The sequence below is a fragment of the Bathycoccus prasinos genome, assembly GCF_002220235.1.
Source record: "Bathycoccus prasinos genomic : Chromosome_13".
NCBI lineage: Eukaryota > Viridiplantae > Chlorophyta > Mamiellophyceae > Mamiellales > Bathycoccaceae > Bathycoccus > Bathycoccus prasinos.
This window is the reverse complement of record NC_023996.1, coordinates 243,077-254,668: the sequence shown is the minus strand read 5'-3', so window position 1 is coordinate 254,668 and position 11,592 is coordinate 243,077. Positions and strand designations below refer to the sequence as shown.

Sequence of the window (11,592 nt, the reverse complement as noted above, 5' to 3'; positions counted from 1 at the left end):
AAAAGAATCTCTCTCTTTCACGCCAAAAGAAGGTGACACAAAAACGAAACAGAGAGTGAAGATAAAAAATGTTGTCATCGTCATCGATACCACCGACGAGAGCGACGACGACTGCGAGAGCACGAACGCGAACGAAACGAAGAAGACAAAGAGGGAGAGCAATCATTTCGAGAGTTTCTTCTTCTCCTTTGTCTTCTTCTTCGCGTTTTAAGAAGAACGAAAACAACAACAGCTTCATCACCACCACCACCTGCAGCAGCAGCAGCGCTTACAACAACAGTAGTTTTAATAGCAGAAGGAATAAAAGGAGTCGTCGTGATACTAATACTAATATTAGATTTCTTTTCAACAGACCGCGAAGAAAAAGTGGACAAAAAACGGTGGTGGTGGTCGAAGCGGGCGGCGAACAAGGAGGCGACGCTCCCGTCTCCAAAGCGGCGGAGAAAGTCAACCGTGGCTTGGAAAAGTTTGAAGCAAAACAGTACCAAGACGCGGCGGATTTTTTCACGGACGCTTTGAAGTTGAACCCGAACGAAGAAGAGTCTCGAGCGAGTCACTACAATCGAGCGTGCGCGTACGTAAAGATGAACAAATACGAGCAAGCGAAAGACGATTTGATGGTCGCGTTGGAAAAGTTTGACTTGGACTTCCGAGTGTTGCAACGCGACGACGACTTGGCGAAGTTTCGAAATACAGAACAGTTTGAAGAAATCGACGTCGAGTACGGGGACGGGAAAGAGAAACAAGCGGCGCAGGCGAAGCTTCGAGCGGAAGCGGCGGAACCGTTTCGATTTTTGAAACTTTTCCTGTTTGGGTCGTTAGCGAGTGGAGCAGCAGTTGGTCTCTTGATTATTCTGTCGCGGTTAGTGCAAGCTGTGAAAGGCGGAGGTGGCGAGGGAGAACTCGCGGAAGATGTGCCGGATTTAATAGAAACGTTGAAAAATTTAGGCGTAAACACCACGGCGTTGGTTGTTTTGGGATTACTCTTAAAGAACGAGTTGAAAGGGCGAGATGAGACTTTGCAGGAAGCAGAAAGAGAAGAAGAACTTGGGAGATTACAAGTGCAATTGAAAAAAGACGAAGGCGCGGTTCCTTTGAACAGACTTCGGTCTTTGTATAGAGTCTTTGTGGTTGCCGGTTCTGAAGCGCACGTCTTTGAAACGATGGCAAACTTGGAAAAATTCAGAGAGAAGTTTATTCAGAATAAGATTTTGGTATGCACGGTGACAATGTTGGAGAACGATGGAAAACCAACGAGCGACGAGCCGATGGATTTGACTTTTGGGAATCGCTCGAAACGAAATAAGAAGAGCAGTTCTTCGGAGGTTGATGTGAACGTGTTTGCCGACTCCAAGGAAAGATGGCGCATACAGGCAAAGGATCAAACGGCGTGGAGAAGATGGATCATTAATCAAGTAGAAGTAGACGGATTCGATCCGTCGGTGAGAGATGTGTTTTTTGCGGTGGCTAAGAATGGGACGTTGTGGAAATCTGGCGCCGGTGTTCCTAACTGGATGAAGCTGTTGGAGGAACTTCCGGAGGAAGGTTCGGTCCAAGCAAGTGTTACAGGTATTTGATAGAATATTATTCCACGGTTAGTTTTTAATTAAAAGCATCGAAACGGACGTGGTCTTGTTGGTATCTCGTTTTCTCCTCCGTTTTCAACTCCCTCCGGGGATTTAAACGGTGAATGCTCGTATAGTTCGTCGCCAACGATGCTGTGAATAAACGCTCGCATTTTGCTTACTTTTGTGTATACGCCATATTTATTTTCCAAGGCACAGCCTTCGCCCCAGCTTACGATGCCGACTTGAGCAAGCGTACGCGCATTTAATAACGGCCCGCCCGAATCTCCTTGACAAGCATCTGTACCTCCAGATTTATATCCCGCGCAAATCATGGAGGATGAAATTGGATTCCCGTATGGCCATCCCGGATAGGAATCGCTATGCTCGCACGTCTCTTCGGAGACGAGCGGAACAGTCGCGTTATTCAAATGCTCAGTTAAGAAACCGCTCGAGTCTACGCCAAACCCAACGACGTAGCACATCTCGTTCTCGTCGTAAACAGTTTTGTATTCGTCTTCGTCTACTTCTTCGGCACCCCACGCGAGTCGAACGGGTTGTACGTCGAATATTTCACTCGCCGGTCTTACCAGACGAAGCACAGTGCAATCTTGATCAAAGTTTATCCCATTGAAATCCGGATTTCCGTGCGCTTCGGCAATTTCAATAAACTTAAGTTCCTGACCTTCTCCTCCTTGATCGAGCTGAACTGAGTTTACCAGTACCTCCATCTTATCGTAAAAGTTTCGCGTGTTCGAAACGAGTCCATCAGAAAAGAAACAGTGCGATGCCGTCAAAACGTGTCGAGTGGATATGAAAGTCCCTCCACATCTAAAATCGCGAACTGTGTTACCATTCTCATCCGCGTACGATCCAAAAATGGCAACGATAAAGGGAAACGCGGATGTTTCATACACCGGTACCCCGTTAATTATTCGATTTCTTGGAGATGATACGAGCGATGGAACGCCGTTAATGATTCTCGTTTCTCGAGGTTTTACCACGTTTGGCGCTCCCGAAGAGTTTGTAAATGAACGACCTCCCGTGTGAGAGAGTGTTGCAGTCGTCGCAAAAGGCGTCGTCGCCGTCGTCGTCGTCGTCGTCGTCGTGCTTCTCGGTCCGACTTTTGTTTCAGCAGACGCGAAAAGAGAAAACAAACAAACGAAGGAGGACGACGCGGAGAAGATAAAAAAGAAGAAGAATATCAAGGACGACGACGATGATTGTTTTCGTTCTATCCGTCCTCGTTGTCGTCGTCGTCGTCGTCGTCTTTCTCGAGAAGATTCAATGCTCATTTCAATCGCGCTCGTTTTACTCTCTTCTCTTTGCAACATCGTTTTGAGAGAAGAAGTATCGCGTATTTTTTGCGCAACATAGGAAACACAAACTCTTTTCACTTCTCCTTTCCATAAGATGGATGTTGGATGTTAAAATTTTTCTCCTTCTTTTTCATTTTCTGACGATGAGCGTTAACTTTGATGTACTTCTGTGCTTCTGTCGATGGATGGATTGATTACGGAGCGCGCGTGCGTGTTCATCTCGTTCGGTATGTTAAAAGTATAAATAAATATTTCACGTAAATATATACGAAAACACATTCGCCGTTTCCGGCCTGCGCGCATTCTATTTTCTATTCTCAATCGTTTTTATGTACACAATTCTTTGACCATTATCTGCTCTCGTCTCTTCAAAAGAACGCTTCGAGAACTTTATTCAAACTTCCGAGTATGGGATTTGTATTATTTTTTTTATCTGCGCTCCCTGGGCTTGATGTATTTGACACCGATTCTCGACCCTGATCGGCATCGAAATCTCCGGTACCCGGAAAGCTCTCCGGGGAGTCCTCCACCCCTAAACTCGGCATTATCGCATCCATTTCGTTGATAATCTCCGCAAACGAGGGTCTCACGTTTGGATCTGCAACCCAACATTTTTCGGTCAACTTTGCTAAACGTTTCGAATCTCGCGAGTTATCGTTTGAATACACTTTCGGTCTCATGTTTTGTTCCACCACTGCTCGAGCGATTTGTTGCGGCGAATAGTACGATCCCGAATACGGAGCTTTTCTATCCAGCAATTCGTTCAGTAAGACGCCAAAACTGAAAACGTCGCATTTGGTATCGTACCACTTGCCGGTGATAACTTCTGGAGCCATATAAATAAACGTCCCCGTACAAGCCGTGGGCGTGCTTTCGTTATCTTTCAAGGAGCTGTATCGGGCCAGTCCAAAATCTGCAATCACCGCACAGCCTTTCGCCGAGCTCTTCATGAAAATATTCGACGGTTTCAAGTCTCTGTGCATGATGAACATGTCTTCTAAGTAAGACATGCCTTTCGCGACGTCCCACGCGGCTTTTAGCCGCTTCTTATACTTGTGCGCTTTACTCTTTGTCGCGCCGCCTCCAAACAAAGCGCCGACTCCGCCCTTCTCCAAATCGCTATACAACCATTGCTTCATTGTCCCAACTAGCATCACCGGGAACATCAAACACGAATCCCCAAACGGGTTAAAATACGCCCCGAGTAAGGGAAGGACGTTTGGATGTCTCAATTTTACAGAGATTTCCGTCGATCGAACCAGCGCTTTCGCCTGCTTGGCGTTTCTCGCGCCTACGTTCTTCACCGCCACCGTAGCGCCTCCCCATTTTGCTCTATACACCGTGCCTTCGCAACCTTTCCCGATCTCATTCAGCATGGTTATTTGTTTCGGATTAATCAACCACCCGGCGTACTCGCCTTCTTCGATGAGGTCGTGCACGCCTTCCCATCCTTGAGGAAGTTTCTTGTTTGAATTTTGGAAAAAATCTGGCCTCACGGCGTCGTGGCCTTGCATGGATTTCCTGGGCGTTCCAACCCTCGCGTTCTCCCGGGGTGAATGACTATGATTACGATGATGACGACGTTGTTGTTCTTGCCCTCCGTGTTTTTGCATCCTTCGATCGTCATCTTTCGTGGGTAAATAGAACGCGCTCGAAGCTTCCACGTCTGATCCGTTCTCCGACTCGCACGATAATGATGTCGTGCTGACGCCGCTCCTCGTCGTCGTCAGCTCCAATCTTTCTTGTAATCTTTCCACCATATTCTTCAACTCGTCGTTCTCTCTCTCCAAGCTTTGACGTCGTCGACTTTCTCTGGACGTTCGTTTCATTATTATCTGCGCGTTGTTGTTGTTTCTGTCCATGTTTTTCGATGAACTCAACCGCTAAAACTTTCGTAAGCACGCTCGCGTCGTTTCAAAGAATCTCAACAGCAAAACCAACACACGCACACACAGTCAGTCGGGATAAAATTAAATAATCATTCTGTTCAAATCTCTTCTTTGAGAGACGATGGATGGCGCGACAAAAAGACTCTCTCTCTCTCCCTGCGAAGAAGATAAGAAGACGCGCGCGTTTCTTTCTCTCTTTCTTCTTTTTCTGCCCCAAACGCGGCGAAGCGTGTGGCCGATGCAATTAGTATTTTGACGCAGATAAAGAAAGGTCCGTTTGCTTTGAGAAGATTTTTTTGGTTCCGCGCCGATCCGATCGCAGAAAGAAAGGGAGGACAGAGAGATTTTTCGGCTGATATTTTTCGAGGATAAAAAAATCCGTCGACCGAAAGCCCAAAATTGTTTTTTTTCTTCTTCTTCTTGTCTTCTTCTTCTCTTCTTCTCTCTTATTCTTTCATCAGCGTCGTTTTCAATCGTCATGAACAGAAGAGTTTTTGCCTAACACAACGTATTTTTAGAAATGCAACAACTCGAATAAAAGAAGATAATAGTAATGGGGAAGCGCAAACGTCCGTGGTTGATGGACAAAGACCCCGAGAAGCACTCGAAAATGGAGAGTGAAAAGAAAAGAGTGAAACAGAAGGAACGCGCGGAACGGAACAGACAGTTTCGGGAGAAGCAAAACGAGTGCTTTGAAGAAGGCAGCGGCGGCAAGGAGGAGGAGGAGAAAACTGTTGCGTTCGACGAGCGTACGAATTACGGCGTTGCTGCAGTGGACGAGAACGACAGAAGATGCGAGGAGGACGACCAATACGAGGAAGAGAAGAAAGAGCACGCAAGGGAAAAAGGAGCAGCCAGTTACGATGAGTTTGAAGCGAGGAAAGAGCTGATGCGACAGATGAAATTGACGAGACCGCCGGGGAAAAAGAAGAGCAATTTGAAGGAGCAGGTGGGAGGAGGAGGAAAAGGAGGAAGAAAAAGAGACGGCGACGACGACGCCGACGAAGAAGAAACTTTACTCGAAGAGGGGGAAAAAGATATCTCGGCAGCATTGTTGCCTCAAAGTCCTCTGTTATTCTTCTCCTCATCCTCTTCCTCATCGAATGGAAAAGTGATGGAAAATAGTAAAGCGGTCGAACGCGCTCGAAACGACGCGACGTCAAATATTCAGCACTTTGCGAGAGTCAAACAGCTCTCGAAAGCGACGCAAACGTTTAAAAATTTAGTCGAAAATCAACGAATTAATCCGTCGGTGTATACTTATTGCGCGTTGTTAAATGCCTACGCCAACGCAGGGAGAACGAAGGATATTGAAATCATTCTCAGGCGCATGGCGAGTGAAACCAAACACAAAGAAGAAGAGAAAGGAAAAGAAGACGCAATCTTACGACCAGATTGTAAACCAAATGTGGTTGCTTTTACGATGTTATTAAAATCGTACTTGATCGAGTGCGATGTGAGAGCTGCCGTGAAGCTCGTCGAGAGTATGGCGGCGGCGTCTACGACGAGTAAAGTTGGCAGCGAAGATGGTGAGGATGATATTTCTCAATGCGCGTGCGGCGTTGGAATCGACTCGAGAGCTTTGAATACGTTTTTCCGGGTTTGTTTGCGCACCGGAGACGTATCATCTGCGATTCAATGGACGGGTACGAATGTTGAGGACGTATTAGACGATACGTCAAAACTTCTCCTGGCAAAAATGTACGCGCAGTCGTTTCGTCGGGATTTGTTAAAGCGAGAGATTGAATCCATGCAAACATCCATCGACGACTGTTTGAACGGAAAAGGCGTGAAAGACGGCTTAAAGAATGGTATCAAAGAAAGACAGGCACCGACGTGTCTATTTTGGAAGAACGGAGAGTGTCAACGCGGTAGGATGTGCAAATTTTATCACGATCCGAACGTAAAGCAAAAAGTACCGGAGAAACAAGAGATTGCGCAAAAATACGATTGTCTGGCGCAAATGTACGGCGGGTTAGCGCGTTTAGAAGCGAACGTTGCACTCACAACAACAACGACAACAGATAAAAAGAAAAAGAGCTTCGTAAAAGCGTGTTTGAAAGCGATAAAGTCGTGCGAAAAAGCGTGCAAACAAGCTCGCGCAGTTAACGAAGGCTCGGTCCAAGGAGAAGAGGAAGCGGAAGCGGTGGAAGAGGAAGATTTAGAACTAGCGGACCCACACCGTCGCAAACTCTTTCGTAATACAAATCGCTCGGAACTTGAGCGCGACATGGCCAGATTGAAAGACATCGTCAGCAAGGAGGACGGAGACTCTTCTTTTCCTTCTTCTTCTTCTTCTTCTTCAAAAGATACAACGACAACAACCATCGATGACTGTTTTTCCAGGTGCCTTTTGTTCACCTCAAAACTTGGCGAACTGGTCAACAAGAAAGACAGTGGCAGCGTTGGCGAAACGTTGTTTCAAGAACTTAAAAACTCTTTGGGTTTAGACGAAGTTTTCGTCAAAGAAGATGACGAAAAGAAGCGCAAGGACAAACTCAGAAAACGCTTGAAGAAGACAATCGATTCGAAGACTGGACAGATAAACTTTAAGAAGCTCTTCCACGGCGTGCAAAAGGAAGCAAAAGTGGAAAATGAGATAAGCCTCGAAGTTGCCGCTGGAAACGGCGAATGGGCTTTAGCTCAAGCCGCCGCGAGCTCGTCGTCTTCATCGAACAAGAACAAAAAAGTCTGGATCGCGAGCGAGTTGCGCCGCGACCGTTCTTGCGATATCTTCAACAGAATTTGCGTTTCAAAACTTCGAAACATCGCGGTCGTTTCCGGAGATGCGTTTCGTTTACTCAATGAAAGCATTCCTCCGAATTCATTGCATCGAATCTTTATTAATTTCCCAGAACCGCCGCATCACTCCGGAGACGAAAAGTCAAGAAACGATAAAGCGTTGTTGAATAAAGATTTTTTCGTCGCCGCACACAAAGCGTTGAAGAAGAAGGACAAAAACGGTGATGGTGGAGGAGGACTAACAATTTATTCTGACAACGAAAGGTACATGCACACCTTAGCAAAGATGATATCTGGGCTCACCGTCGATGATGACAATATAGCGTTTGAAAGCGAGAAAAGTTACGGAGCGGACGAGTCGAGCGATACGATTGAAGCGTCGTTTGAAAACGTAGAAGGCGTTCGATTATACACCGGGTCGGCTCCAGGCAAAGGCTCTGGATTCGAAAAGTACGAAGAAAGTTTCTTCGACCGGTTTTGGCAAGCCGGGAGTCGAATCGAACGGTATTTCATGGTGTTTTCGAAACGCTAATAAAAAAAATTATAGGATAGAGCGAGAAGTGTTGCGTTAGCTTGCAGTAGTAGTAGTGTAGCTAGCACCTGTACAGTTGTACAATTGAAGGAGCAATTTGTAGTAGTTTAATAGTTAAGAACAGTAAAGTTACACGTGAAAACAGATCACACAGTGCAAGAAATTCAATAACAAGGGTAAGGTAAGTAAAAAGAGGACGATACACGAGGAACTACCACAACCACCCATCTAGCTTCTCTTACAGCCGCACTGGGAACAGAAATTTGCACTCATGCGATTGAATACAGCGCCGCATTGCTGACAATACGAAACTTCTTCGCCGTTATTCACAGCAGCATTAGTAGCAGCAGCAGCGTTACCTTCGTCGGCTAACCTTCGCTGCCGTTCCATGGAAATGGCTCCGCTCGCCTCCGCGCTCATCGAAACCATCGGCGCGTCTCTCGGGTCGATCACTTTGATAGTAAACATCAAAATCGTCCTCTCGTCTCCGTCGCTCCCAACCGACTCGTGTCGAAACTCCGGAGCGCACGAAATATCCACGACTCTTCCCAACGGCGTGGATTCTGGCGGATTTTTTTCCGTGTCCGCCAAAAACATTCTCGCGAACGTCACCGCGCTCACCGTCTTACTCACCGCCTCCGCGCCACACGCTCGGATAGAGACCGAATACCCTTCGCGAATCTTCCCGGCGATTGCCCCAGCCACTTGGCTCGGCACCGAGTTTGCCCCGCACGTCAAACTCACGTCCGTTTCCTCGTCCTCCATCTGCATGTTCCCGTTCCCTTCTTCTTTCCACGTCTGCAAAAGAATCGCCGAAAATCGTTTGGCGGCCCCCTCTCGAAACGTCGGATACAAACGCAAATCCACGTTTTCTTCCTTCAATTTCCTCCTCGCGATGGCCATCGCTTTCACCGCCGTGTTCACGTTCGCCGGCCCGAGCGCTAAAATCAGCGGCGCTTCTCCGTGTTCGCACACGAAACCAATCGAAGTGGCCAATTTATTCGTCTGCGTGTTTTGGGAGACTTTTAACACTCTCTCTCCCGGCGGTGCTCGAGCGATGTCTTCGACCGTTTGGCCCTCGCGGTGGTGGATCCCGTGCGGGGTTGGCGTGTTGTTGGTGGCGTTCATGTTGAAGTGATGATGCAGTGGTGTGTAGGCGGATGATGAGATGAGAGAGGTGGAAAAGAGTGAGGGCAATTACATGTCGAGAGAGAGACCGATCGGGAACTTGGGAGACAGAACAGAGGCAACGAACGGACCAACAAAAGGGCAGACGAAAATTTTGTTCCTTGTGATTTTTTCAGAGGAGGAAAAAAGCAAAAAAAAAAAGTGCGATGTTTTTTACACACACGAGGTGTTTACGCTACTTTCTACTACTACTACTACTACTACTCTGATGAACGTGGAAAGCTCTTTCGGCTCTTCTCAGAGAGTGGTGACGCGCGGCTCTATTCTGCTGTTGTACATTTTTCTTCCTCGCTTTTCTCCTTTTGCTTTTGCTTCTTCTTCTTCTTCTTCTCCTCTTGGGCGAGTTTTAAGCGTTTCCGCCGTCGCTCTTGGAAGTGTTTGATTTCTTCGCTCGTGTGCTCTCGGGCGGTTCCGTTTCTCATCGCGCGAACGTGGCGCATGAGCCAACTTTCGGTGACCGTGATTGCGTCGTCGGGATACTCTTCTTCTTCTTCTTCTTCATCTTCTTCTTCATCGTCCTCGCTCTTCTTCTTCCCCTTCTTTGATGTTTTACTCGCGGTGGCAGCGGCAGCGGCGACGGTAGCGACGGCAGAAGGTGTATTCGCAGAGGTAGTACTCATTTTTTCTAATCTCAAGAGTTCTGTCGCTTGCATGCTTCCGTGCGCGCACATGATGTGCGTGACGCGCGACGATTTTCTGTTCACGACTTCGGCGCCGAGTTCTCGGAGCCTTTGCTCGACGTGTTTTCGATTCTTGAATTGCTTAAACTCGCCGTTACGAACGACACAGACGCACCCGAGAGGGAAAGGTTCTAACACTTCACGGGAGTTGGAGTGGTGATTGATTCCTTTCATGGGACTGTTGCTCTCTTTGGACAAATCGATGATGATGTGTTCTTTTTCTTTTTTCTCTTCTTCTTCTTCTCGTTTGCTTCTCTTCTTCTCGTTCTTCGAGGAGGCGAGTCTTTCCAACTCTCTTTGTTGTGTGCGCACGTCAATCTTAACGTTCGGCAACGCCGCGCGTATCGAAGGATCGATGATTTCAACGTCACCTTCGTCGTCAGAACTTAAACAAATAATCGTGTCGTCGCTGTTATTATTCGTCGTCGTCGCGTTGTTGTTTGTTTTAGACTTTGAAAAGTAGTGATGAAGTTTGCCTTTATTCGCGGATAAATCCACCCACTGTTCGAACCGTTTGAGTAACTTGTCGCGGTCCTTTTCTGTTTCGGCGTTCACTGTCGGCGTTATTTTCCTCGGCCTTATCCTCTCGACGAAACCTAAGAGCTCGCCGTAACTCGAGTGTTCGCTGTACGGAACGTGGTAGAGTTTCGTCAATCCGTCGTTCCCTATCCAGGGCTCGCAAATCAAGCATTTCGTCTCCTCGTACGTTTTCCGCATTTGCCATTTCCACGCCCATCCGGACGGCGAAAATGCAACCACGCGTTTAAAACGATGCTTTTCGGCGAGCAAGATAGCATTCATAGACACGTGCGGATCCTTCCCGCCGTGTGAAATCACGCGCACGTGTTGTTCCATAGCTTTACTCCCTGTCGGATCATCCGGTTCGCCTTGAAAACATGTGAAGCAGTTGTCGTCGTACCACTCCGTGAGCGTGAGCATTTGCTTCTTTTTCAACATGACGGCGATTTTCGTATTATTGTTGTTATTCGTATCGTTGTCCTCGAAGAATGTGCGCACCGCGTCCCCGATGGCTTTAAACGCCTTCTCTTTTCCGACGCTATACGCGCTGCACGTGAACAACGTCTTCGGCTCTTCTCTCAACGCTTCTAAAACGATTTTCTGCATGCACTCCAACGCGACTTTCTGCCTCGGAAAATCGTAATTCGGATTACAATACGTCGTATCTAAATACAACTCGTCCAAGCGTCCGTTTCTCTTCAGCGTTTCCATCAACTTTTCATTCTTTTGGACTTTGTCCTCGTCGGCGCGAAAATCACCGGTGTGTAACACCGTCCTTTTCGTCACCTTATCGAAAAAGTACGCCATCGCCGCGCCTGGACAGTGATTGGCGTCAAAAAATGTCACCGTATACGAAGTGCCTTCGATTTCTGTTTCCGCGTGTAACTCGCACGGGACGATGTATTCTTCCTTCACTTTGGTGATTTCTTTGATTAAACTCCCGGTAATTTTCGAGCAGTAAATGAGCTTCTTCTTCTTCGTATTAGTAGTACCACCTTTATCACCATTAAACGCGGAGCTCAATCCAACGGTATGATCTGAGTGGAAATGCGTCAACACGTACGCTTTCACGTCCGGAGATTGGAACTGAAACCCGTCCACGTTGATCCCTTTGAAGTGGTTTATTCGCTTGATGTGTCCGACTTGCGTGGCCATTAT

General features: G+C 47.3%; 6 protein-coding genes across 6 annotated transcripts; 2 read left to right on the top strand and 4 right to left on the bottom strand.

The window, feature by feature from the left end:
• Positions 1-68: 68 nt before the first annotated feature.
• On the top strand, positions 69-1,577 carry Bathy13g00950 (predicted protein; the record flags this gene model as incomplete). Its single annotated transcript, XM_007509529.1, has 1 exon — positions 69-1,577. One exon carries the CDS (start codon positions 69-71, stop codon positions 1,575-1,577), a length of 1,509 nt encoding a protein of 502 aa, XP_007509591.1.
• Positions 1,578-1,661: 84 nt separating this feature from the next.
• On the bottom strand, positions 1,662-2,899 carry Bathy13g00940 (female reproductive tract protease GLEANR_897; the record flags this gene model as incomplete). The annotated part of the gene is made up of 2 exons (XM_007509553.1): positions 1,662-1,665; positions 1,731-2,899. 2 exons carry the CDS (start codon positions 2,897-2,899, stop codon positions 1,662-1,664), a joined length of 1,173 nt encoding a protein of 390 aa, XP_007509615.1.
• A 353-nt stretch (positions 2,900-3,252) lies between these two features.
• Positions 3,253-4,746, bottom strand: Bathy13g00930 (predicted protein; the record flags this gene model as incomplete). Its single annotated transcript, XM_007509595.1, has 1 exon — positions 3,253-4,746. One exon carries the CDS (start codon positions 4,744-4,746, stop codon positions 3,253-3,255), a length of 1,494 nt encoding a protein of 497 aa, XP_007509657.1.
• A 580-nt stretch (positions 4,747-5,326) lies between these two features.
• Positions 5,327-8,047, top strand: Bathy13g00920 (predicted protein; the record flags this gene model as incomplete). Its single annotated transcript, XM_007509430.1, has 1 exon — positions 5,327-8,047. The coding sequence occupies one exon, from the start codon at positions 5,327-5,329 to the stop codon at positions 8,045-8,047; it is 2,721 nt and encodes a 906-aa protein (XP_007509492.1).
• Positions 8,048-8,275: 228 nt separating this feature from the next.
• Positions 8,276-9,175, bottom strand: Bathy13g00910 (predicted protein; the record flags this gene model as incomplete). The annotated part of the gene is made up of 1 exon (XM_007509518.1): positions 8,276-9,175. The coding sequence occupies one exon, from the start codon at positions 9,173-9,175 to the stop codon at positions 8,276-8,278; it is 900 nt and encodes a 299-aa protein (XP_007509580.1).
• Positions 9,176-9,495: 320 nt separating this feature from the next.
• On the bottom strand, positions 9,496-11,589 carry Bathy13g00900 (predicted protein; the record flags this gene model as incomplete). The annotated part of the gene is made up of 1 exon (XM_007509471.1): positions 9,496-11,589. The coding sequence occupies one exon, from the start codon at positions 11,587-11,589 to the stop codon at positions 9,496-9,498; it is 2,094 nt and encodes a 697-aa protein (XP_007509533.1).
• Between the last annotated feature and the right edge of the window lie 3 nt (positions 11,590-11,592).